The following is a 27,838-nucleotide window of genomic DNA, read 5'->3' as shown; positions in this document are numbered from 1 at the left end:
CAGTATAAGAGATGCCAAAGGAATCTTCTTACACATCTACAAAAAGTAATTTCGTTCTTTTTGTACAATGGTATAAAGCTAATATACTTTGAAGGCAAGAGAATTTTAGAGACAGGAGTTTCAAAGTAAACTTTGCTTTTCACAGCCCTGATGAAGAAAGAGAAGCAACCCAAGTAACACTTCTAGTTTATTTGGGGACAAGGCACTGAGAGTTCCTCAGTAAAATAAAATTCATTCCTTTGTAAACATCCAGTTTAAAAAAGAGAAGGTGGGGAGAGAGGGAGGAAAGGAGGAAGGGACTGAACTCTGTGCAAAAAATTATTTGAAGAAAAAAAAATCTCCCAGGTGTACAAGACTATGTTCTAAATTATGACTGAAAGGCCCTACAATATGGGTCATACACAGTGGAGATCCTTTATTCTTCTGGTAATCCTCTTCAAGACTGAACCGGTCTTGCTCAACAAAGAAACCCCACACCACCAATGGCATACTTGTCACCAAGTTCAATAATATAACTGCCTCAAAATGAATGCTTTCTCTCTGGTTTAGGCCTCACATGGACAATTACAATGACCTATTAACTGGCTCTTGTACCTCTGGTCTTTGTTTTCTCTAATATAATCCTCCACACTAATACCGAAACTTTGTTTCTGAAAGTCCAAAAAAGATCTCATTTTGTTGTTTTAAAATCTTCCATGATAATAGCCATCTATTTTACTAAGAATAAAAACCTCTTAAGGTTCTTTGTGGTATAGGTTACAATCTCCCTTTCTGTCCTTATATTTGAATTACATCATACTCACACTCCCAATTTTTCAATCATGCCATTCACTTTTCTGTGACTCTGTAATGCTTCTCTTCCTTCTTTTATCAGCAGTTGGACCCAATTTAAATACCTCCTCTTTTACAGAAATCTCCCCCAAATTTTTGTTTACTGCTTATGTTCCCATAACACACTGTGTAGAACACTAGCACCCTCCTGGAAAACTGGGAAATTTTTCTTTTTTGTTTCTTTTTTTTTTTTTTTTTTTTTGGGAAATTCTTATAATTATCTTTCTCTCTTTTAAACTGGCAATACACTGCTGACATGAAGTAAAAGGTTATTAAGTATTTATGGCATAAAATTTAACAGGTGAGGAAATGAAGGTTTATGGACATCTATTATTGATTATTCTGCTTGAACAAAAAGGGGATTTCTTAGGAATTTAAGAATGTGCCACCACAAAAGATACCAGGTTATGGGGAACAGATGACTCAATTTGGTCATTCATGACCAAACACATTCTGGAAACATAGAAAGAAGCCACTTAACATTGTTGGGAAACAAAGAACAGTTAGCCTAACATAAGGAAAGTCATAAAAGCACCACTATTTTATTTGCCACTCAGTCTCAAAATAATGATTCTTCCAAGAAAGATGGTGCCCTGAAATAGAATGGTGGCAGTGGAAATAAATTAAGTGGACAACAGGTCAAAACAACATTACTTGTGGTAGATTGGATTAGAAGTAGGGATAGACTCGGGTTCAGGAAGAAGAAAAACAGAGATGGCATCCAGGTTTCTGGCATGAGCAACTGGGTGGATTCCAGTTGAATGAAGAAGAATGGATGCCTATGGGACATCAAGTGGAAGCATCAAGTAAACAACTGGATATATGAGTTTGGAACTCAGAAAAGAGGTTTGGTCTGCAGAACTAAGTTTGTGAGTCATCACTAAAAAGATGTTATTTAAAGTCAATTCTTCCTTGGACTACTACATTAGGTTCCTTACTGTTTTTTCTATTCTTGCCAAACAAACCTATTACCTTTAAGTCAAAAATCAAAACATATGTCTCTCTGCTTAAAATACTTCAATGCTGTCCACTTTACTTTGAGTGAACTGGAAATAGCCTGCCATGGCCAGTTTGACTCTGTTTATCTTTTCATTTCATTCCCCTCATTTTACTCTCCCACTACCTTCCACCATCTACTTACCAGCTCCCGAACAATTCCCAGACCTGCCTAACTCCTTCTTATATCAAGGGCTTCAGGAATCAGTTTACTTTATCCAGATCATTCCTCATCCACTTCATTTAGTAGGCTCCTTTTCACCCTGCAAGCTCAGATTTATATGGTCTCCCTCAGAGAAACCTTCCTTGACCAAATAAAATATAAAGTCTGCCTATCACCAGTCCTTAATAATGGCAAGTCATAGCAACTATCTCTACCTGAAACTATTTATCTGTTAGTTTACTTGAAACTATCTGTTAGGCATGTCAATTACCTGTCTTCCCCACTGGATTCAATGAAGGCTGAAACTGTGTCTATTTTGATCCTTGTGAACAAAAGGATATATTAGGTACTTAAATAGTTAATGAATTAATAAACTGATTCCTTGGTTTTATTGCTTTTAAGAGATTACTGAGAAAATTATTTTCCACTCAACAGAAAGACAAAACAAGATTTTGTGAAAATGAAATGATATAGTCACCTCACTATCTTCAACTGCCATTTTTCCTGAGGGTGGTTTAAATGATGCAAGCATCTCTAATAAATCAAAAAGAGTAGTTAAATGAGGTTCTTGTAAAAGCAAAAGCATCGGAATGTTGTCCTTCTGAGGGGGTGGTAGGCAAGATGCTGGCAGCTGAACACCTTCCCCTTTCCGTTCTCTCCTTGGTGCACCCAAAGATACAAATACCATCTATAAAAATAGGAGCAACAGGGGGAAAAAATCAACACATAATTAGACATATCAAGTTTTTGGTTTAATAAATCTGTGAGGTAGGAAATAACTTCCCTTACAATTTTAACAAAAGCAGTAAGAACTGTTTTTGAACTGTATCTTCAACTAAACAACTACTGACTATAAGTCTACAGATGATTAAAACTCAAACCACATTTACGCGTACCTGCATGTCCTTAAAACCAAGCTCATGAAGTGCTTTCTCATCATAATCTGTTGTTAATTCATGTCCAGATGAAATCATCCTGACTGGTCCCATAAGGCCTCCTTAAAAACAGAAAACATAAGTGAACTTTTTTATAAGAGTTAACTTACTTGCCAACATGAATACACAGTTACAGCAATTAATTCCACTGGACATTAAGCTTAAATAGAATTCTTGAGTGCAGAAGAAACAGGGCCAAGCATACTTCTTATATTATTTTCTGTTGTCTGATGTTAGCCTTAGGCACTAAAAATTACAAGAAAATCCTCCTTTAGCATCACTCTAATAAGATCAATTCCTGCTTGCTTAATAATATGAAAATTTTTACAAGTAAAAAACACTACAGAGCTTTCTGGGAACCTACAGCTTTTCCCCTTAGCAATACATGCAGGAGAAACAGATTCATTAATGCCTTAGTTCACAAGTAACCAGCATGTATTTATAATGATCGAGTTTTCTCTTCCCTGTTACTACCTATCAACACAAAATAAAATAGATTATATGGCAGAAAAAAAGTTCTGACAAGAAAAGAAAAAAGATGAGCTACAACATTCTAGATTACAGTAAGCTCAACGAACTCAACAGACTGAAGCAATTCATTTCTAGAATTCATAAGTCCTCTTTGCTTCAACTTCATTTCCCACCATCGTCCCTACCAAAATATGCTTTAGCCACACAGCATGTTCTTTCTTGAAAGCATCAAGCATGTTCCCATCTCAAGGTCTAAGATGCTCCTCCCCAGGAATGCACATGGATCATTCCCACAGTTAAGTCTTTCATCAAATGTGAGCTCTAAAAGGCCTTCCTCCTAACTACTCAATCTAAAAAGCCTCATCTCACTATTAATCCCTTACTCTGCTTTATCTTTCTGTAAAGCACTTATTAGCATCTGATATTATATTTAAGTATCTGTCTCCCCCACTAAAAAAACCCAACCTAGTTCCACAAAGGCACACATGTATTCCCAGCATTAGAACAGCAGGCATTCAAATTAATTATTGTTTAATCCATGAAAAAAAAAATTTTTTTAAAGAAAATGCTGGACAGAGGAAGAAAGTTAAGCAAAATGATGAAATATATGATGAATAATTAAACTCAAATATTGTTAAATTTTATTAACTTAATGTAGGAAAATTCCATTGGATAGGCACTAACCAACTATTTTCAGGAATGAGTGAAGCACGATTACTGCTTTCCACAACAACACATAATGTTTTAAAATTACCTTTTCCCTCCACTCAAGTAAGAAAATTCTACCTGAAAATATTTCAAACACAGGAAAGGATAATGGGTTCCTCCAGTAAGATTCATTTCAGTATTTTTCCTTAAATATAACTGTTGTGTATGGGACTTCCCTGGTGGTCCAGTGGGCAAGATTCCATGCTCCCAATGCAGGGGGCCCGGTTTGATCCCTGGCTGGGGAACTACAACCCGCATGCGTGCCACAACTAAGAGTCTGCATGCCGCAACTAAGACCCGGCGCAGCATGCATAAATAAGTAAAATTATATATTAAAAAATATATGGGCTTCCCTGGTGGCGCAGTGGTTGAGAGTCTGCCTGCCGATGCAGGGGACACGGGTTCGTGCCCCGGTCCGGGAAGATCCCACATGCCGTGGAGTGGCTGGCCCCCTGAGCCATGGCCATTGAGCCTGCGCGTCCGGAGCCTGTGCTCCGCAACGGGAGAGGCCACGACAGTGAGAGGCCCGCGTACCGCAAAAAAAAAAAAAAAAAAAAAAAATATATATATATATATAATTGTTGTGTAGCAAAATTGCTAATTGTTGTGTAGCTAAACCTATGTTTTTTTCCCTTGTTATTTCTAAGCCTAGAAACCTTGGCCCTCCCAAAAGTTTGACAAATTTTCAATCCTATATCTTCTGAATTGTCCTAGAGTTTATTGTGTGTATGCACGCGCATGTGTGTATAAAGAATACTTTAAGTTCATCCTGAACATGAGAGAAACAGGGTTTTTCTTTCTGCCCCTAAACTGAACATCTCATAAGACTATTTCTTTGCTATCTATTGTGATTTAATTAACACTCTTTATGAGATAATATTGTAGTTTTTAAATGTATAATAGCTAGTATTGAAATTCATCTATTATCCTTTCAGGTTTTCCTCTCAGAACTTCTGATACTGTTTAGTTTATTCACACAGTTTATTATTCAGAGTAGTTTCATCCAATTTAAAGTAAAAATTCATTCAGATTTAGGTAAAATATATTAAGAAATTAACATGGCATCTCTACAATATTTTATAGAGAGATGCTAGGTATAATCACTTATTCAAGTGTTCATTTACATATCTCAAAAATGTTTTATTCTCATATATTCCACAAACACGTCACATTAAGAGTACCCTAATTAGGGACTTCCCTGGTGGTCCAGTGGTTAGGTTCCACCGCTTTCACTGCCACTGCCCTGGGTTCAATCCCTGGTCAGGAACTAAGATCCCACAAGCCACGTGCAGCAAAACAAACAAACAAGTATCTTATGTTTTTTAAATTGCTACAAAACACTTGATTTCTTTAGTTTCCTATTCATCATTATATTACCCTCAAATTATCACTGAGTTCCTCTTCTGATAGTAATGTTTTATCCAAATCATTTAAAATTAGTGCTTAAGAAAAACATGGGCTACTAGATGAAGAGAAACTCTATATTAAACTTCTAATACTTCGGTAGATTTTTATTAATAAAATTTATTTTCTATGTTATTGAGATAATCTAATAAATCTATGACTGTTCATCTTTTTACAATAGTGAGATAAAACATCCTTAGTAGTGATGTATTGCTAAGATAATATGGAGTTGATTTGCTTCCCAGTTTGTTAGAGACCCTAAGCATGCACGACTTTGTTACAAAATAGAACTAAGATGGCTAGCAGTTTATCTAGGATTTTGGACTCTATTTGATATGTGAATTAGGCCTACATGTTGTGTACGTAACGTATCAACTTTCAATTATAACGGCTGAATTGGTTTTTACAGTTAACTGAGCAGCTTTCTATATGTTCTACTACTTTTGAGGATCTTTTTTAACTTAAGAATTGCTTATTCCTTAACAGTTCTCGAAAAAGTTGCTATCTTTAAAAAATTTAGTATCTTTTTTTTTTTAATTAATTTATTTTTTGGCTGCGTTGGATCTTCGCTGCTGTGTGCGGGCTTTCTCTAGTTGTGGTGGGAAGGGGCTATTCTTCGTTGCGGTGCATGGGCTTCTCACTGCAGTGGCTTCTCTTGCTGCAGAGCATGGGCTCTAGGGTGCACAGGCTTCAGTAGCTGTGGCATGTGGGCTCAGTAGTTGTGGCTCCTGGGTTCAACAGAGCAGGCTCAGTAGTTGTGGCACACAGGCTTAGCATTAGCGGCATGTGGGATCTCCCCAGACCAGGGCTCGAACCCGTGTCCCCTGCACTGGCAGGCAGATTCTTAACCACTGCGCCACCAAGGAAGTCCCCCAAAATTTAATATATTAATGCAATGAATGTTTCAAAACAAGAAAAGGAAAAAGAAATCTTAAAAATTCTTAGGTTATGATGATATATTAAACAACACGTATCTAGTTTTTATCCTCTGAAGCTGCAATAAAGTAAATTATAAAAATTTTACAAACATCTGACAGGGAAAAAAAGAATAGATAATAGCAAACAAGTTTGCAAGCTGGAAATCAAATGCACTTACAGTTACCATCAAGACCTCAAAAAGATAAATCCTAAACCAGAAACAAATTTATAATCCATAATCTGACTTATACTGATTTGGCACAGGAACAAGATCAACACCTGACAAAGGAGGGAAAGAGAAGAGGGATCGAAGCAGTAGAAAGAGAAGGAAAAGAAAAAGAGAGAAGAAGAAAAAAAGAAAAGGAATAAAGGAAAAGAACAGCACCTCAGTGATCTATGAGGCACTAACAAACAGACTAAGATACATTTAATTAGAAGCCCAGAAATTATGGTGAAGGGTAAGGAAAAAGAAAAATATATATAATTGCTAACCTTTTTCGAATTTGATAATTGTTATAAATACACAACAGGCCCAAGAAGCTGAACTAAACCCAAGCTGCATAACACAAAAACACAACAAAGCACATTAATAATCAAACTGCTGAAAATCAATGTTAAAGAAAAATCTTTAAAACGAAGCACAGTTAAAAAGACACATTGTATACAAAGGATGAAAGATAAGAAAAACCACAGACTTTTGGTCAGAAACTTTGCAAGCCAAATGATAATGGGAAATTTTTTTATAAAGTCCTGAAAGAAAAAAATTTCTTTACCTAGAATTCTATATCCAGTGAAAATTTCTTTCAAAATTGAAGGCAAAACAAACTTTTTATTCAAACAAAAAAAGCTTGAGAAAATTCATCACCAGATCTGCAACATAAACATTTTTAAGGGAAATTCATTAGAAAGAGGAAGAAAAAAGAAAGCAAATGGAAAATTTTCAATCTATACGTAGGAATAAAGAATGCCAGTGGTAAATGTAAGGTTAAAGACGAGATGAGATTAACAGAAAATAATTAGGTAATTAGCTAAACATTCTAATTGAAATGCAGGCACCATCAGTCTGGATTTTTAAAGATTCAACAATTAAGGAAAGAAAAAACCCCAATATTCTCAAAAAGATATTTCAACTAAGATAATAGGAGTACTCTGAGGACACAAAACAGATGTCTGATATTAAAAGCATGACAGCAAAAATGAAAAACTCAAAAGAATTGTAAAATAAAGTTGAGAACATCTCTCAGGAAGTTAACACTCAAAGAAATGAACCATAAGAAAGAAAAGATAAGTAAATTAGGAATAGTCCAAGAGATGAAACACGTAGATAAAGAATTTAGAGATAAATGATAAAACAAAACACAGGAAGACTAATTCAAGAAAATTTCCCCGAACTTAAAGATACAACTTGCCAAACTAAAATGGACCTCTAAATATTAAAGTACCCATTACAATTGTTGAAAACAGATCCATACTCAGGCCTAGTATTGTAAAATTTCAGAATATTAGGAACAAGAAGATTCATTAAGCTCTAGAAGAGGAAAAAAAAATTGGATGTGTAAAAAAGTATCAGAATGGCTTCATAATTCTAAACAGCAATAACAGAACCACAAAACACAATGTAGTAATATCTCTAAAATTCTGAAACAAAATTGTTTCCAATCTAGAATTCTATACCCAGCCAAATCACCACTTAAAGTATGAGAAATGTATTTTTGATCATTCAAAGAATCACAGACTTTACCCCATATCAACATTCTCTCAAGAAGCTACTGGACAATTGCATTGTATTCCAGCCAAATAAAAAAGTGAACCAATAAAGAAGGTATGGAATACTGGAAAGAGAATAGTCAACATAGGAGAGAGACAAAAAGAATTATGAGGATGATAAAGGAGATCCAACTGCTGTGCATCAGATGTGAAGGATAGAGAACAGGATCAGTGTGACTAGAAAAATGTATTACTGAGGGCCACATGACCAAAATCTCTGCTGCCTTCATAATATCTTCTCTATCTAAGGAAAGAATGGCAAGTGAACCTGGTCCAGATTCTTACCTGAACCCAGACTGTCTTTACCAGTCACGTTCACTACCAGAATATGACAGTGAAATTTCTACTCTCACCTTCATGTCCTACTGCTTAAATCAGCAGAAGACATTCATATTACCTCACAGAAGAAATTCTATTTTGATCTATTCCTAAGAGCTAAAGTAAGTCATGAAGAGATTAGAAAAAGAAGAGACTCTGTGACTGTATTTCTGTTGGTATTTCAGCATCTTGTCAACATTAAAGCACTAAAATACGTCTTCACTGTGCCAAGACCTAAACTTGAGAATTTTCTCACTGATAACCTCAGATGAGGCTTTACACAAATCTTTAGAGAGGGTGAAAGTGCATCCTCTTTAGCTTGTGTTCTTCTGCGACCTAACAAGTCCATACTCTCTTTTCCTTAATCCATCAAGTTTGTGCACACTTATCTGTTTCACAGAACTAAATACATTGTTTAGGAATATATACACTGGAGGTAAAACTATAAAGAACACCAAAAAAAGAGTAACAAATCAAGATAGTGTTAAGGGGAAGTGGAAAGGATGATATCAGGGAGGGACACACAACTAGCTTCTAATAATGTTCTACTCCTTAATCTGGGTGGTAGGTACATTGGTCGTTTTCATTTTATTATTACTCATTTCATATTCTCTTTATGTACAATATATTTCAATGTTAACAAAAACATACTTTTTGATCTCAAAATTCCATACCTAGGTATTTAGCCAACATGCATTAGATAATGTATGTATTAAGGATACTATCTATAATACTATAATATCAAAAGAAAGGAAACAAATGTCCATTAATAGAGAACAGGTAAAATAAATCATGGTACCCACCATATTACAGACAATGCAGATCTTAAAAAGAATGTGGTAACTTTCTATATGTACTAATATGGAATGTTCTCTAAGATAATATTAAGCACAACAAACAAGGCGTCAAGAGTATAAATGGAATGCTACCATTTGTGTTTTAAGTATATAGCTGACCCCTGAACAATGGTCTGAACTGCGCAGACCCATTTATAAGCAGATTTTTTCAGTAGTAAATACTACAGTACTACATGATTCTCAGTTGGCTGAGTCTACAGATGCACAACTATGGATATGGAAGAACTACGGGTATGAAGGGCCAACTACAAGTTATACATGAACTTCTGACTGTGTGGAGGGTTGGTGTCCCTAACCCCCACATTATTCAAGAGTCAACTGTATATATACAAATATTCTTACATTATAATCTTATTATCTCTTGAAAAATACCTAAGAACATTTGCCTCAGGAAAGGGAAATGGGAGATTCAGAGATAGGGGTAGGAAGGAGACTTCTCAACCTCTATTCCTCTAACCAAGAATACTTATTAGGGCTTCCCTGGTGGCGCAGTGCTTGAGAGTCCGCCTGCTAATGCAGGGGACACGGGTTCGTGCCCTGGTCTGGGAAGAGCCCACATGTCGTGGAGCAACTAAGCCTGTGCGCCACAACTACTGAGCCTGCGCCCTAGAGCCCGCAAGCCACAACTACTGAAGCGTGCACACCTAGAGCCCGTGCTCTGCAACAAGAGAAGCCACTGCAATGAGAAGCCCACGCCCCACAACGAAGAGAAGCCCCTGCCTGCCGCAACTAGAGAAAAGCCCGAGCACAGCAGTGAAAACCCAACACAGCCAAAAATAAATAAATAAATAAATTAATTAATTAAAAGGATCTGATATACTTTAGAAGACACATACATATACTTTCATCTTAAGCACGGTGTAGCAATATTGTTGCCTCCTTACTAAAAGATGCCAAAGAATTATCACTCTGCACACAAGCAGGTTAAAAGTCCTAAAAAGAAGCTTTTAAGACTTTTTTCCCTATATATATATATATAGTTAGCCTGTTACAATGTCAGACCTTTAAACTGTAATCAACAGCTTTCCTGGTTGTTCCTCTGTTTAGCTCCTATTTTATGTGCTATGGAAAGACACTAAAGATGCGCCAGTGGTTTAATAGTAAGGGAAGAATCAAATATACCTATCAGGTCCACATGAAAAATTTCTTAATATGATACTTTCTTGGAGGTAAGGGGAGATGCATAGATGGAACTTAATGATGTGTTGTTTTCATATGCTTCAAAACAACAACAAAATATATCAAAATAGAAAAAAAAAATTTATTGGGTACAATTGGGTACTAGGTAGTGTATGGACACTTAAACTTATTAGTTCCCACACTGCTTATCAAATAACCTCCAAAAGTAGAGTTTTTTTGAGAAAAATGAGGACAAGTGTTTGCAAATAACATCTTAAAAAAAAAAAACTTAACTCCTGTCTAAGAATCAATGGCACCATACCAAGGGTAGGGGAGGGCATGGCGGGGGTGGGGGGAAGGGGTGCGGGGAGAGTCATGAACATGCTTGGTAGTCTTCAAAGAAGTAAAGGTGTGAAGTCGATATATAATAGAACCTAGAAAACATGAAAATTTGAACTGATGGACTTACCAGGAAATTCTCCCTTTCGGCTGCTTTGACCAAACTCCTGAAGCTGAGCTTGTTGATTTATTTGTTCTTTCTGTAAATTTTCATACCAATGAGTTACTTCAGCCCTAAGATCTGCTACCTGGTCACTAGGATACATTTCAATAGTCATCTGAAATATGAGATGCAACCAATTTAAAAATACAAAAAGAACATATATTTGAACTGGGAAATGTTATCAATTTCGAAACTAAAACTATGTAACTACCTTGTCAGGGAGTCCAGCTGGCTGGCATACAACCCTTAGCGGCAGGGACTGTTTGTCACTCAGTGCTTTCAAATGACTACTAATACCCGTGCCTTCAATTTGCCACTGTCTGAGATGATATGCAAACCTAAAACACACAAAAACCACACATAGGAAGGATATCATTATAAACCATTTTAATGTTACAGAAGTTTTTACTATTTTACAAAATGAAAGCACCCACAAAAGGGTCCAGTACATCCCAATTTACTCTACAACATTAAGTTTAAGTTTGGATTCATCATATTGAATCAAACTTAAATGTGTAAATATAGCTAAGAGCTCCTTAAAAATTAGTTTCTAAGAAAAATTACTGGGAAAAAAAAAAAGACCCATTAGGAACACTTTTTTTTTTAAAGGAGGGTGGGGGGACGCAGGGGAGTAGCAGAGGCAGGAGGAATTTAAAGAAACAAACTAATCCGGTAAGTAAATGGCAAGCTGTCGTTCCTATTTTCAAAAGAGGAAAAAAGGTATTAGGAAATGTTTTCAAAGACAGAACTGTATTGTAGTAAATATATGTTAACCAGCCTAAAAACTGAGAGCCGATTCCATGACTGCTAAAACCATAAAATGAGTTATAAAGATTAATATTTCAAAGGAAACAGGCATCTAGCATGACACTCACTAAATATTAATTTTCTAACTTATTTTCAGTTGTTGAAGACAGGATCCAGGGTACCTGAATTTAGTTAAGAAAAAATTATCAATGTCTAAAACTAATCAGCAATTCTAGAATAGAAGGAAGGCAAGTAAGGGAATAAATGTACTTGATTTCCTAGAAGTGATCCAATGTCCAGCTTCTATGAGCAAAACAGTGATCTTTTTGGCCCTGATAACTTCTTGTTATGAGGGGTCTATCTGGTGCAATGCAAGATGTTTGGCAGTGTCCTCTACCTACTATATGCCGACAGCACCGCCTTCTCCCTTAAGCTGTGATAATCAAAAATGTCTTTAGGCATTATCTAATGTACACTGGGAAACAAAATCGCTTCTGGCAAAATCGCTTCTGGTTGAGACCACTGTGTAAGACTATAACCTTAACTCTTTTCAAAAAGAATACCCCTTTTTTTTTCTTTTAAAGAATACCCTTTTAAAAAGACATTTTTATTTACTTTTTTAATATAAGTAATACATAAACACAATACTTACTTTATATTTTCATTTTATAAATGTTAAGGCAATTTTAAATTAGGAGTAGCACTAAGCACATTAAGCACGTGAACTGTACAATGATACTACACAAGGATTTGCATGAAAATTCCTAGATAATTTTTAAAACTAGCTCTTAGCTTTTGAATATTCAATTCTGTTTCCTAGTTTCTTTACTTGCCATCCACAAAATAGTATTTATATAAATTATTTAACACCAACATTAACTTTTAGAGTAAAACATAAACAAATACAAAGACTTCTATCAAGGATACTATAATCAATTTTTTTGAGTTAGAAAAAAGTTTGTACATCTGAGAAGGAATTTTTGAACTGAAATTCATTAAAATTATAAAACGCACCATTGAATCTTAGGAAACAATTTGCTTTTAAAGACTTTTAAAATAAGTGCTTATTTTAAAACCATTGGTAACACTGTATGAGGACTAGGGGCTTGCATCAAAAGGATCTTTTTCATTTGTTTGTAGGCCCTGCAGCACAGAGAAAATTTTAGAAGAATTCCTATTGTATCATTAAGAGTAAATGTCTCTGATAGGAAAAGATACTTTGATTTTCTTTAGTATTATCTTAGTGTAGTATCTGAATTTTATGAGTATGTATTAATTTTTTATTAATTTGAATAAAACATATCACATTTGCTTTTTTTAGTTTTTAAAGTAGTCAAAATTATAAGGCAGTGTGAAGTTTCTGTGCAAAAAACTCAAGCGTTCCCTTACACATTCTTTAAAAACACAAGGAATTAAGTAGAATTTCCACAAATTATAATCATAATCAAAATAAAGAATTTTGCGATACCTAAATGTTTTAAAGCATGGAGCCATGTTATTTATAAGGAATGTGTAGAAAATCTTTATTCAGTATTCCCTGATATTTTAAACAAAAGGTCAATATTTACAAATTGTATAAGTTTTTCATTATCAAACTGAGCTCTGAAGTTGAAAGAAGTTATTAATTTTAACAATTTTTTTCAACCGTTCTTTGTACTTTTACATTTACTCATGATTTTTAACAAACAGAATTTCTTAATTAAAACTATCTACTCACCTTTCAATTCAGTCGATATATTCATAAATGTTAATTTGCTTTATTTCTGTATTACACAGGGTATGTCTAAATTAATTATACAGATATTCATTAACACAGAATTTTTTGATCATGTTTCCATGGTAAATGGAAATTCAAAATTAAAATACTGTCTCCTAGTCCAGGAAGAAAAAAAAACAGCAAATGAAACAAATGACTCAACTTGATTCAACTATGAGAGATTATTTGATGTTCTTGGTGAGGGTTTTAGTGAAACTTTTTTTGGTAGTGGTGTTCTGCCATTTCAATCATAGTAATACTTTCTCAGAGATGGAATTCTGTCTAGAGATTCTTATTCATGCATATCTTATCAGTCTTATGATTTTTAAAGCTCTGCAGTATTTACCAGGAACCTATATTGCCTGTTCCACAGCAAAATGGTACATATCATGAATAAAAATTACTTCCATTACTAACCCTTCACTTCTGGTAAGTTATGCTTTCTACCTGCCCCCAAGAAAACCTTTAGTTTAATTTTAAGAACATTTTGGACATATCAGCATAAAAAAAAAGCCTAAAATTCACTCTAATAATGTGGTATTAAAAAATTACCTTCTCCTAAATGCTTCCAGATGTGTCTTCAGCATAAGGAGTCCTCTTTCTATAATAGTGAGACTTGAGTGTGATTCCTGTTCAAGACTGCTAGAAGCTATCATAAGACTCTCCATACACTTACTAATAAATTCTTGCTCCTTCTCCAAACCCGTTTTACCTGAAAATCAGATGTTTAGATATGTATATCAATCCTATATTCTTGTTTCGCTATATTAAAGAAAACAAATTATAGCTAAACAAAAAATACTTGCATAAAAAATTACCTATCAGACAATATTTCAAATCACTCACCATTAATATAATAGGAGTTAATATACTGGATAGCTGCTCGACTGACATCCCCAGACTGTGCTCTTAAAGCAATGCCCCAAAATTGGTCCATACCACAAAGCTAAGAAAGAAAAATATGACATCTCTAAATGTTATTATTTGTCAAACAATGTAAATTATTAGAAGAGCAGTTACAAATTTAAAAGGCATTCAATATCAAAGTTTTAATATCCTATAAAATATTTAAAAATAACTTAGTGTTATTAACTAATATTTAATAATAATGATAAAAGCCTTGGAAATTTCTTCAGTCACTGAAACATACCTGTACTTGTAAAAATACTTAGTTATAAATCATCTAACTATGTATGTGTATAATGTTTAACTCAAAAGTTGTGACTACATAGTGGGAAAAACTCAAGTCCTCAAAACATGCTACAAAGTAAAAACAACACATAATTATTAGCATCACATGTTAATGCTTTCATCCAACTTATTCTGAAAAAGTCACTGCTGTCAGGTGTTCACAGAAAATTAAAAAGATTTGCTAACCGAAGTTGACATTTAAATTTATGACATTAACCATGAGATGAAAAAAAGTTTTCACTGAAAATTACAGAAAAAGTGGAGACTGAAAGTTCTCAAAAGTTGAGCAGGGTGAAGAAAGATAACCTTCTGATAGGGGACAGAACACCTTTAGTGTTCATATCATCTACTTAAAAAGCAGTATTATCTCAAAATTAGAGTATGACTACTTAGGTAAATCAGATCTGTCTGGTTATCTGAAATAACCAAATTGAAACTTATCATAGTGCTATCAAAGAGTTAGGACCAAAAAATTAAAAACAAAAACAAACAGAACACTATTCAAACCAGGAAAGAAGGTAGGAAGATACTATGAAAGCATTCTAAATACAATTAAAATTATTTTTTACCACATAGATTAACATCAGTTTTCTATTATAAACAACTCAACCTCTAAAGAAAATTAATGAAAAATGTTAGTGTATACTGCATAAATCAAAGCTATCATTAATAAACAAATGTCCAATAAGGAAGACTTTCAAATAACAATCTGTGTTAGGTGAGTTTAGGAATAATGCATTCAACAAAATCTTGCAGCCACCCAACTAGGCAAATGGAACTCAGAACCAGAGATAAGACTAGCAATTTGTGACAGTCTTCAGTTAATGAATTGATCATCATGCCTCATGGTCAGAAATGATTTAGGTGGACTCCATTCCAGAACAGAAGTTACCAATAGGAACTCTGGAGTTGCCCAAGAGCAACGAAAAGCTTGGCCACAACAAATGGCATGAAAAACAAATTTTAGACAAATCAACCTTTCTTCTTTACTAATCAAGGAATGTATAATAAGTCATGTTAACTGAGTTATAGTTAACATACAATATTACATTAGTTTCAGGTGTACAGCACAGTGATTCAATATTTTTATACATTATGAAATGATCACTGCAATAAGATCAATTACCATCCAGCACCATACAAAGTTGTTATAGTATTATTGATTATATTCCCTATGTGTACATTACATCTTCGTGACTTACTTATTTCATAGCTTGAAGTTTGTATCCCAAGTTTTCATTATGTACAACCGAGGTTATCTTTAGCAATGCAAAATTATAACTTTGCTTTATAAAACTTTTTAAAACCAAAAGATAAAACTTTTTAAAACCTTAGAATAAAAGTCTGCATAGTTAGTAAATTCAGTGCTTGGTAGACTATATAATTCAATAATCTAATTTGAGGAACAACAAAAAAAATTCTACAAGCTGACCTAATAAAATGACAAACCTAAATCCATACCTCAGAGTTTGAACCACCATCATAGGCACTGGTAGCCAATCGAGCCAAATTACAGAGATGCTGAAACAGGTTTAAGCCAGTCATGCTAATTGTTTCAGGTTTTAGCTGGGGCATCTTTAAAAAAAAAGTTTTTAAGGGTTTAGTATGATAATTAAGTTGGCAGATTTCATTTTACTGGATTTAACATAACAGATTTAAATTAATAAACCTAGTTTTACTAAAAAAAACATTGCAGAAAAAACGTATCAACTGAGATTTTCAGTGACAATTTAGAAATAGGTAATAATTTAATGAAAATTTTATTCATGACATAAGTGAAACCTGATACGTGTTTCAATTTTTGAGATGTACATCGACCCGAACCAAAGGAAATTTTTAAATTTTATTATTTATTGTATACCTACATTACACACATTTATAATATGTATAGCCACATGTAGAGTTTGTATATAAGTTAGAGCTTGAAATTAAGATAACTGAAGGTCTATTTGTAGCTTTGTCTTGGATCTATTAAGTGATTTAGTTTACATTACCAAAACTCATTCATATGTACTCAATTCTGCCACAGAGACTTCCCAGAGAGCCTTTATAATCTCAAATATTAGCATAAGAATAATAAAGTCTATTGCTTTATCATAAATGTTTTAAAATTCAAATGGAAAATTATCACCTGAATCAACTGTGGCACCTGATAAATAAAATCAAAAATTGGATAGAGGAGTATCTTTAGTATCATGACAGCACTTCCTAAAAAAGCCTTCCCAGAAATCTACAAATCTGAACACTGGCTTATATCTGTGGGAAGACTGGCTAAAACCACACCATTTAGGGAAAGACTTGCAGAATACGGCTCTCACACTCGTGGGGTGGGCACCACCCCTGAAAAATTGAACTACAATGTTACTCATGATTTTTTAAAATACACACCAAAAGCCCCCACATTTCTTATTAGTGTTTACCAAGAGTTACTCAAATTACTGTCAGTTTAAGTACATTAGCTAAGGAACATAACATTTTTGTAAACATAAACTAAGTATTCATTTAGATATAAACACTGTAGAGGACAAAATTAAAGCAAAATCTAAGTGGCAAAAATTATGTAAGGACTGCTGAAAAGCAGTATATTTGACTAGTTTTTTTAAAAGTACTTCAAACAGGAAAAAATGAACATTACAGTTTACATTTCAAGAAAGAAAAAGGAAATATAGAAAAACAATACAGTCAAGAAATAAAATTACCTTCTCCAGGAAAAGATGTTTGTAGGTTTCCATTCCCATAGCATGTTGATCTTTACTTCGAACTTGATTTAAAAACCAATGGAGTGCATCATCGTAACACTCAGAATCTTCTACTAAACAATGCCATAAAATATCAACTTGCTCCAAACTTAACCCTAGATAAAAATTACAAATTTTAAATCCTGGTACGTACAACATTTTCATCCTAATTAAATATACTAGAAGCACCAATATATATAGAAATATAAAGGAGATATTTCGTATCATTCTATAAAATTTCATAAGAGATTTCATATAATTTATGCTTTCAAATGTAGTTAAATATACTCCATATATAAATCATCTAAAAAAACATGACTTATGTAAGTATCCTAGAAGAGTCATTTGTTCTGGAAATCATTTTCCCTAAAATATGAACATATCATTGTATTACAGCAAACATGATTAAAGGGAATTCCCAAAGTCCAGTTAGTTCTAAGGGTTAAGAATAGAGTGGATACCATGTCATGTTCAAAGCTCATTCTATGCACATAGGAGATAAACAATAAATGCCAATAAGCATTATTTTTGAAAACTATGAAAAAAGGGATCCTTATGATTAATAAAACAAAAGGGAACTGACGGCCTAAAAAAAAACAGCAACACATCAGGGGATACAATTGGCTGAGAAGCCAATGTAATGAGACAAAATCTGTATACTACTTTGACCCAAGTATTAGATAATTCCAGAGTGTGGCAGAAGGAATCAGAAGAACTATTAAGAATCAAAGAGAAGGCATTAGGGCAATCACAAGTCTGAATATGGATAAGTGAGACAATCCAAAAGGGTAGAATAAAAGTGTAATGGGATTTCTAAAGTATATCCTAAGGGATTCTAGAGCCTAGGCTTATCCCCCAGAATCAGAAGGCATCTGAAAAGATGATAGAATTGTAAGAACCACCATCCCCTAAAAAAAGTAGATGAGATTCAGAATATGAAAAGCACCTCAGAAAGTATTCCATAAGATGTTATGGAAAAACCTGAACAGAACGTTTGGGCCAACCCAATATTTACCTAGTAGCAGTATCAGTCTAAAGAGTTTAATCAGAAAAATGTATCCAATCAGTTTCTCACAAAAACAGTTAATGTATGGACTACTTGTTCTAAGAATTTGTGCCCCTGGGAGCCAACATAAAAAAACCAGAAATAACCTTTAGTGTATATTATAACTTAAACACATTAAGTAATTAAGAAGAGAGATAAGTGAAGATAGGTAAAAACAGGTAAGAATCTTAAAAAAAAGCATCCAGGTTAATTATAGTAAACAAAACCAAAGTGTATTCATAAATGGCTAAATCACCAATTCACAATCAATAGGCAATGTATAAGCTGCCGTTATTGTTTTAAGTTTTTAAAGGAATACAGTTATTGGTATATTAAAAACCTGTATTAACTTATCAAATATAACTTTGGAGTAACCATATTATACCTGAAAGGAACTGTGCCAGTTAGATAAGTACAATTATGATGCGGGACAGTGAAGTTTTCAGTATGATTCTATATGTACAGTAGCTATTGAAAGCCCATACATACTGTATATGAATACATACTGTGTTCACTGGAATGGGAGCAGCAAAATAAATAATTCATTACTCAAATACTGAAAAGAGTGATTAACATTTTCCAATAAAAATCTATACTCAACAAACATGAAACTTAATGGTCATGTGAAATTATTTATGCTGACAATATTTGTTTTGGCTTGACTTCTCATGTATAAGATTTTTAAAAATATTTTATATTATTTGTTTCTTGTATATTATGAGTCATAATGGGTGTAATAAATGACCTAGTAATATGAAACAGAAGTTTCCTATCAAAAACAGGTGTCTTCATTTTGATATCTATTGGTATCACAATGCTAGTGACATTACAAACAGCTTGACTTAAAGAAGAAATTATAGACTTAAACAGTAAAATAAATGCATGGCATATCTCAAGCATATATGGACTTAAGAGTCATGAAGACATCTCTCAGGCTAGCAAAACGCTCATCAGTTTGATTATATTAACCACAGCTAAATAAAGAATGCCCTTCTAACAAATGAGGTTTGTTGACAGGGACACACAGTAAAAGAAGTGTGTGGAGCGTGAAAGAAAACACAGTCAGTCTAGCAAGAGGAAAGGAGCTCTGGCCAAAAGAAATCAAGCTTCCTCCTTTCTTGTGAGAATATCTAGCATGTGGATTTGGAAATGGTCCACACTCTGAATATACCAGACCAATCTCCCTGGTTTTTTTGTTTTGTTTTGTGTTTTTTTTTTTAAGATTAACTGTTAACGAAATTGAGTTTGAGATTCATCTAAATAAAACTAGGGTGTCTAAGTCTCTATCACCTATGAAGCCAACCAATTTTGGATAAGATCAGCCCTGATAATAATATGCAGACAGTGGCTGTTTCCAACCGGAGTGAAAGGAATATTCTATAACCAAATGTAATAAAAAATACACTCTAACATGATACGTTCTCCTATACCAAATATTTTGTTCCTGAAATGAGTCATTTATTCATTAAGAAACTGGCACTTTCAGAGCCTGAAACAAGAATATGTCAGTGGCGAGTTCCCATTGCCATACATACTGAGAGGACATTCAGTACTGAGAATAATTTGATCACCACAGAAATCTAAAGGTATGAGTACATTTAACTGAACTATTTCAAGAGCCAAGGAAGATCTAAAAACTGACTAAAATACTGATTTAAAAACTTACTGAAATGATCAGGTGATCCCAGAGTTGAAAACACGCAAGTTAAGAACTGAAGCCGCACCTGAACTTCGGCACTATGGCTGTACCTGTATTTAAAAAGTCATTAAAATAATTAACTGAGAGATCCTATTTCTTAATTATTTTTAAAGATTTAATGGTCCTAATCTTAAATTATACAAAATAAGTAAAATTCCATTTAATAACATTCATAATTATTAAATATTTTAATTATATCTTTGGTTATACACACAAAAAAAGGCCACAAAGCCAAATGTTACATGTGAGATTTATGTTATTTAATATTATAAAAATCTGCAAATTATTAGAACACATACTTTCAAATTAGATAAGTAGATAAGAACTCAACAGTGGAACAAAAGAAATGTCATTTTAAAATTATGCAATATGGGGCTTCCCTGGTGGCGCAGTGGTTAAGAATCCGCCTGCCAATGCAGAGGACACGGGTTCAATCCCTGGTCCGGGAAGATCCCACATGCCGTGGGGCAACTAAGCCCATGCACCACAACTACTGAGCCTGTGCTTTAGAGCCCGCGAGCCACAACTACTGAAGCCCTTGGGCTTAGAGCCTGGGCTCTGCAACAAGAGAAGCCACTGCAATTAGAAGCCCGCGCACCGCAACGAAGACCCAACACAGCCAAAAAGAAATAAAATAAATAAATAAATTTAAAATTATGCAATATGTACATAAATTAGAATAGCTAATAAAAAACATTTCCATCTAGAAATTGCATGTTTCATTATCATTGTCCCTCCAGGGATAATACTATATTCCTTTAACAAGAAATGTTAATAAAATATCATTTCCATAAGTCTAATTCATAAAACAGTGGATACAAAATGAGCATTTCTGAATGTTATTTCAAATCTAAGTAATTGTAATTCATGTGTACAAAATTCAATGGATAATTTAAGAGTTGCTTTGAAAGCTTGTTAAGTAGGTGATTTCACATGGTTCTCTGGGAATTCAGTTTGTAGGCATTTGCAAAGGAACAGCATTTTAAGAAGCAAGTGTTGGTCTGTGGTGGAAGAAGGGTAGGAGATGGGTCTAAAGAGGTAAGCTGGGGCCAAATCACGGCCAGCATGAATGTCAGAGGAGTTTGATACTGTTCTGGGAACATAAGGAAGTCACTGAAGGGTGTTGGGGAAAAAAAGGTAGTAATGATCAGGTTTGCATTTTAGGATTCCTTTAGCAACTCCATGAACTGCATATTGAACTGTGACTGTGGTATCACAATATTCTAGTTCCCATAAGCACCTGAGTACCCAATCAATGAGACTAAATCAATCATGAGTTCTTATCTCTATGTTACAAATCAAAAGGCTGGCTGTGGAGGAACCACCCAAATTACCTTGCTAACAAAAGGCAGCAGCCAGTCTGGGCCATGATCTATATCCCAACTTGCAGAGAGTCACAGAGCCTCTTAAATCAATTTCTTAACATCTTTAAGTAAGTGTAAAATTCTAAAAGCTTCCTAAAGTTAGCTGGTTTCAAAAATTACACTAGATTCGTCATTGAAGTTTCAAGTTAAGGCTTCCTAATGGTTGAGTTTGCTGGATATATCTTTGCTTCTCTTTACTGTCTCATGTTAACGTTGGAAAAGATGAACTTTTGCTTCGTCACTGTTGCAGTGCCCTTCATGAAGATGAAAGTACTTACGGCAAGGTGGCTGGGAACTGGGGGTGGGGGGTGGGGGGTGGAACTCACAGACTAAAACACTATTCAGGTAAAATTCAAGGCCTGCTCTTAATAGTTTTCATCCTTTTACTAAAAGGACAGAGATTTTTGTAGCAGAGACCTTGGAGTACAGGTTCAAACATGAGATCTATCATATATCATATGCCCTGAGTATCGGGAACGTTGGTCACAGACATAAAAGGGGAATGATGTCTTCTTGTCCTTTACAAAGTGCCTTTATTTCCTGAACACTTCCTTCCCCTATACTTGCATCTCAGAGTAAGGGACCTATAACCCTAGAAGGCATGGATCCAGTCCCTTTGTCCTCCCTTCTTCGGCTTCCACAGTAGTACCATTGGCTGCACACTTCAAAGGACTCCCTCCGCCTGCTCTGTCAGGATCCCATTGGTTGCTGAAATCACCAACCAGGAAATTTCTTGGGATGCAAATCAAAAGTGTTATCAATACTAATAAACTCTCGTGGGCTTGTCCATGGCTCCTGACATTACAGAAAATATAGGACAAAAATAATCTCCCCACGGGCATGAAACTTTAGTGACAAACTGACACCTTAAAAAAAGTCTTTCACTTGATAGTCTCAATGCTAACACAGAATTTTCTCTAGCGGCAACTGGATTCAAGAAATATGTAACATGTCCATTTATGAAATGAAATGTTATCTTTAATGCCACAAGAATCTTTTTGTCCTACGTGAAAATCTTAGAACTTGCCTACTATAATCACCACGGAACGAATGCAAAGTAATGTGCCACAAACTCATGAAATCAGTATGCTTTAACAAAGAGCAGCAAACGTACAACTCTGTTTATAGCCTGAAGAATCAAAGGAATTATAACAAAATAGTCTGGACAGCTCTCTGTTCTAAGATTTTATTCTCCTAAAATGTCAGGAAACAAGGCAGACTGGAGGACTGGAAGGATACTCTGGTGTACCCTAGAAAAGTATAAAACTCATCTCCAAAGAGCACCACATTTTTTCCACCACAGAAACAATGCTTCTTTAAATTAAAAAAAAAGAAGAAATGCTTCTGTGAGGCTCTGCCTCTCTGCCTCCACTAACAAAGTGAGCAACTTCAACAACCAAGTCTCAGATCTGTGTACATTTTTTGGCACTGAATGTTGGACTTTCTCTTTTTGAGCATGACTCATCTATGTCTTCCATGCTCCTCTCTTAAGTTCCCATCCTTGCTCTTCAAGCCCACAGGCTGTGGCTCTGGTGGGAGCTTTTTTGCAACTTAAGTGTTTATTTCTCTGTTGACATGTAATTTGAATTCTGCCTCCTAATAATGCTGGTCAGTGTGGTTTTATTCCTGTTCCTTGTTGATCTTAAGGTTTTTATAGAGAATGTATGGAGATACAGAATCAGAAGGCTTTAATCCTCATCACTGCTTGAAGAATAATAATTAAAGAAGAGACTCTGAAGAACGCTTAGAATTTTAAAAGGATTTAAAAAGAATGCATCTTGTATAGAGGTAACTTTGTAAGCCAAGCTGTGGAACAGAGTAAATTTAAGGAAACATATCAGAAATAATTTCACAGGTGTGAAGAACAGAATGTCTAAAAAAATCACTATGCAGTAGACAATCTAAATGGGGGTAGGAGGCAAGTTTCTTGTTTATTTTATACCATAGTTTCTTTTAGCCAAGTAACTACAATTTATACATAACCTACTATGTGCCAGATACAGCTTACTAAATTATTGCATTTAATTCTTAAAAAAAACTCATGAGGGGGGCTTCCCTGGTGGCTCAGTGGTTAAGAATCCACCTGCCAATGCAGGGGACACGGGTTCGAGCTCTGGTCTGGGAAGATCCCACATGCCCCGCAGCAACTAAGCCCGTGCGCCACAACTACTGAGCCTGCACTCTGGAGCCCGTGAGCCACAACTACTGAGCCCACGTGCCAAACTAATGAAGCCCATGCACCTAGAGCCCGTCCTCCGCAACAAGAGAAGCCACCGCAATGAGAAGTCTGCACACCGCAAGGAAGAGTAGCCCCCATTCACTGCAACTAGAGAAAGCCTGCGCACAACAACGAAGACCCAACGCAGCCAAAAATAAATAAATTAATTAATTTAAAAAAATAGAAACAGGAAAAAACTCATGAGATAAATAATGGGGATTTATTAGAGCGGTAAGTAACTGAAATAAGGTCAAAACAATAGATACATAACCTAAATGCAGGTCTGTATGATTCTCAAGCCCATGTGCTTTCTACCAATATCATTAATGCCTTCCTCATTTAATAAGGATAAGGAATTAACAAGCATGGGGGAGGCTGAGGGAAGAAAACTGAGCCAAATGTTGGTTAAAGAACTAGAACAGTGTTTGTGGGAATGTCAACTTGTGAAAAAAAAATATGGGATATATTTTAGCCTTAAGATAACTAGAGATTAATGACAGTATAATGTGGCACTCAAGAATATGAATTACAGAAAACAGACAATGCTTGACTATTAATAAAATGTGTGTTTATAAAATGAATTATAGAAATTCTAGCTCCACTACTTATAAAATCTATAAATTTATAAAAATTTGTAACTGTGACCTTGGGCAAATTATTTATTACCTCATAGCTTATACATTCTCATTTTTAAAATGAGAATTCCTACTTCAAATAAGTTGTGTATCTTGAAGTTAATAATACTTAAAAGGTATCTGGCACATAGTAAGCATCAACAAATACTGGCTATTTTTATCACCACTAACATCATTATTCATGTTTGGAAATAAAAGTATATGAAAAGAGCCCCAAGTCTCCAAGTTTTAGGTGACTAGGAGGAGGGTGGTACACTGAAGGGTAGAGTAATCTGGAGAAAGAACTGATTTGTCGGGGGAAAATGTGATTTCATTTTTGGAGGTGAATAAGTATGCTTTAAAGGCCTATGGCTTTTTTTTTTTTTTTTTTTTTGCAGGACGCGGGCCTCTCCCGTTGCGGAGCCCAGGCTCCGGACGCGCAGGCTCAGCGGCCATGGCTCACGGGCCCAGCCGCTCCACGGCATGTGGGATCCTCCAGGACTGGGGCATGAACCTGTGTCCCCTGCATCGGCAGGCGGACTCTCAACCACTGCGCCACCAGGGAAGCCCAAAGGCCTATGGCTTTTCTGAACACTTCTACAATCTGATCAATTCTGATCTACATGAAAGTTTTCTATGCGGATATTTTCTCAATAAATACTGTGCCTACTTCTCTTATTTACTGACATGCTGATACTCACACTTAGCTGGTTTCCTAGACTTGACCATTAGTTTCCACCAACTGACTTACAAACAAAAACTTTCTGAATTCTCCAAGCTTCCTTCTAGGCAGGCATCTCCCTATAAGAAGCTTTAAACACAGCTATACCACTAACACCCCAACTTCTACCAATTCTTATCCAAACTCACTTCAATATATCCAGATATTTTAATGATGAAATATTAACCAGCTATAACATCACAATTCTTAACGTTTTCACATGTCCTAAACTTTCTAATACTAGTATTCAATTATAATAATAAAAGAAAATCTTTTAAATTAACTCTACGATAAATATACTTGTTCAGAAGTAAATATTTATAAGTTTTAGAATCAATGCCCTAATATATTAATACAAGGATACTGGTGATTTCTGGAAAAAACATTTACTTTTGATTCTTGAAAACACTGACTTATGAACAGAACTCAACAGTGAAGATTAATCAACACCCAAAGTTATATAACCTACATTTTCCTAAGGTTAAGAATTATAAAAATAACCTTATAGAATTCAACTTAAAAAAGAAACTTTCGGGCTTCCCTGGTAGCGCAGTGGTTGAGAGTCCGCCTGCCGATGCAGAGGACACAGGTTCTTGCCCCGGTCTGGGAAGATCCCACATGCCGCGGAGCGGCTGGGCCCGTGAGCCATGGCTGCTAAGCCAGCACGTCCGGAGCCCCGCGTACCGCAAGAAAAAAACAAAAAAAAAAAACAAAAAAGAAACTTTCTCTTAAAAATTTCATAACTAAAACGTTCATTACATTTATTTATTATATGAAAGAAAAGGAGTAGGAGTAGGAACACTGGAAAATTACCTTTCACAGGAAAGACAATCAACACTTACACGTAACTTACATAGTTAAGGTATACTTACAGTGCATGTTTTTGTCTTCCTTCTCTTACAGCTTGAATATAGTATACCAAATTATCAAAGAAAAGCTTCATCATGTTCAGTTCTTTTTCTGCCCACCTGGACCAATTGAAATAAGAAATAGTTTTAGAGGCACAGGGTAAGAGAATAAATCTATTCTAGAACAGGAAAAAAACTTCTATGTAAAACATTTTCAAAAGCAAAATCAATTATCAAAAACTTACAAGTTCTGTTTATATTTGAATTGTGAAAAGATATAAAGCAGTGCACCTTAATTTTTTTTTTTTTTTTTTTTGCGTTACATGGGCCTCTCACTGTTGTGGCCTCTCCCGTTGCGGAGCACAGGCTCCGGATGCGCAGGCTCAGCGGCCATGGCTCACAGGCCCAGCCGCTCCGCGGCATGTGGGATCCTCCCAGACCGGGGCACGAACCCGTGTCCCCTGCATCGGCAGGCGGACTCTCAACCACTGCGCCACCAGGGAAGCCCTGCACCTTAATTTTTATGAAGTTAAAGCACCACTGTGTTTTTGTTTTTTTGCGGTAGGCGGGCCTCTCACTGTTGCGGCCTCTCCCGTTGCGGAGCACAGGCTCCGGACGCGCAGGCTCAGCGGCCATGGCTCACGGGCCTAGCCGCTCCGCGGCATGTGGGATCTTCCAGGACCGGGGCAAGAACCCATGTCCCCTGCATCGGCAGGCGGACTCTCAACCACTGCGCCACCAGGGAAGCCCACCACTGTGTTTTAATCTCAAAATACTCAATCTCTGTGAAGGGGATAAACTGTCTGGCAGAATGCTAATTATAAATGACTAATATGAGTTAATATTAAAAAACAGTACAATACAGTCCATGTTAAGGATGGACTGTGTACCTTGGTCATTATTTAGCACAGTGCGTGGCATACAGAACACATATAATATAAACTAAATGAACCAATCAGTTTGTTTTTTTCTACTGTCAATAACTGCTTATTTTTTAAAATAACATTTTGATCAAATAAATATTGACATATTAAAGTAAACTAGAAACAATAGAAGAAAAAAGAAATAGTGATAAATACAACTAGAGATAGCAGGGTCCATAACTAACAATCTATCTCACACAATAATTATTAGCAATATAACTACTAACATGTAGAAGTACTGAAATTCCAAAACTTCAAATATAATTTACATCATGTTTTTGCTATAGCCTTCTTTTCCAAATAAGTTACTCTTGCATTGCCAATCACTCGCCAGTCTGTTTGCTGGTTACCTGAAGATTTGCTAAGATGATCAGAGATAATTTCCAATTTTAAAATATGGGCTGTAAGAGTTTAAGAGACAGTATGTACCAAATGCTGAGTGTTACTGCACATAATAGGTTCACACCAAGTGGAAGTTTTTGTTGTTATTGATGCCAACTAATCATAAGAGCTCAGTTCTTTTAAGTGATCTACTTGATAAGATTTAGGATACCAGTCTCATGTTGGCATTAACTGAGCTTATTTATATTTAACTTAAGGAACAAGCTAAAAGGGTTTCAACTCAATATACTTAAGTTCAGGTATACTTGATAAGTAACTGAATATTCGCAGCTTTGCACTTCTATAAGAATGTTATCTTTTGTTACTCCTTAATTCAAACCTCCTCACATGACTAAAATACCAACTTGCCCAGGTAAGCTACAAGTGAATCACTTTAATACTTATGAATTTTGTAATTCAGCCATTTAAAAACCATGGGAAGAGAATCAATGAAATAAAACTCATGGTACTCTTGTACTTAAAGGATGCTAAATGCTTTCCTCTACTCCTCTGTTTAGTATCTCAAAGAACTTCCTTGCACTCACAAATAGAATTGTCACTAGGGTCACCCTGAAATAGTAACCAAAGAAAGAGACTTTCTAAG

General features: G+C 35.2%; 1 protein-coding gene across 1 annotated transcript in view; it reads right to left on the bottom strand.

Annotated features, from left to right (window-relative positions):
* USP34 (ubiquitin specific peptidase 34) overlaps window positions 1–27,838 on the bottom strand; it is a 184,399-nt gene that overhangs the window by 85,197 nt on the left and 71,364 nt on the right. Inside the window, 10 exon segments of the mRNA XM_065891660.1 lie at window positions 2,469–2,678; window positions 2,887–2,987; window positions 10,957–11,104; window positions 11,201–11,327; window positions 14,045–14,204; window positions 14,339–14,438; window positions 16,145–16,258; window positions 17,383–17,537; window positions 20,133–20,215; window positions 25,955–26,050. Coding sequence (XP_065747732.1) covers window positions 2,469–2,678; window positions 2,887–2,987; window positions 10,957–11,104; window positions 11,201–11,327; window positions 14,045–14,204; window positions 14,339–14,438; window positions 16,145–16,258; window positions 17,383–17,537; window positions 20,133–20,215; window positions 25,955–26,050 — 1,294 coding nt within the window.

Source organism: Phocoena phocoena, chromosome 14 (genome assembly GCF_963924675.1).
Source record: "Phocoena phocoena chromosome 14, mPhoPho1.1, whole genome shotgun sequence".
Taxonomy (NCBI): Eukaryota; Metazoa; Chordata; class Mammalia; order Artiodactyla; family Phocoenidae; genus Phocoena; species Phocoena phocoena.
Note: the sequence above shows the minus strand (reverse complement) of the source record. Positions and strands in the feature narration are given on the sequence as shown.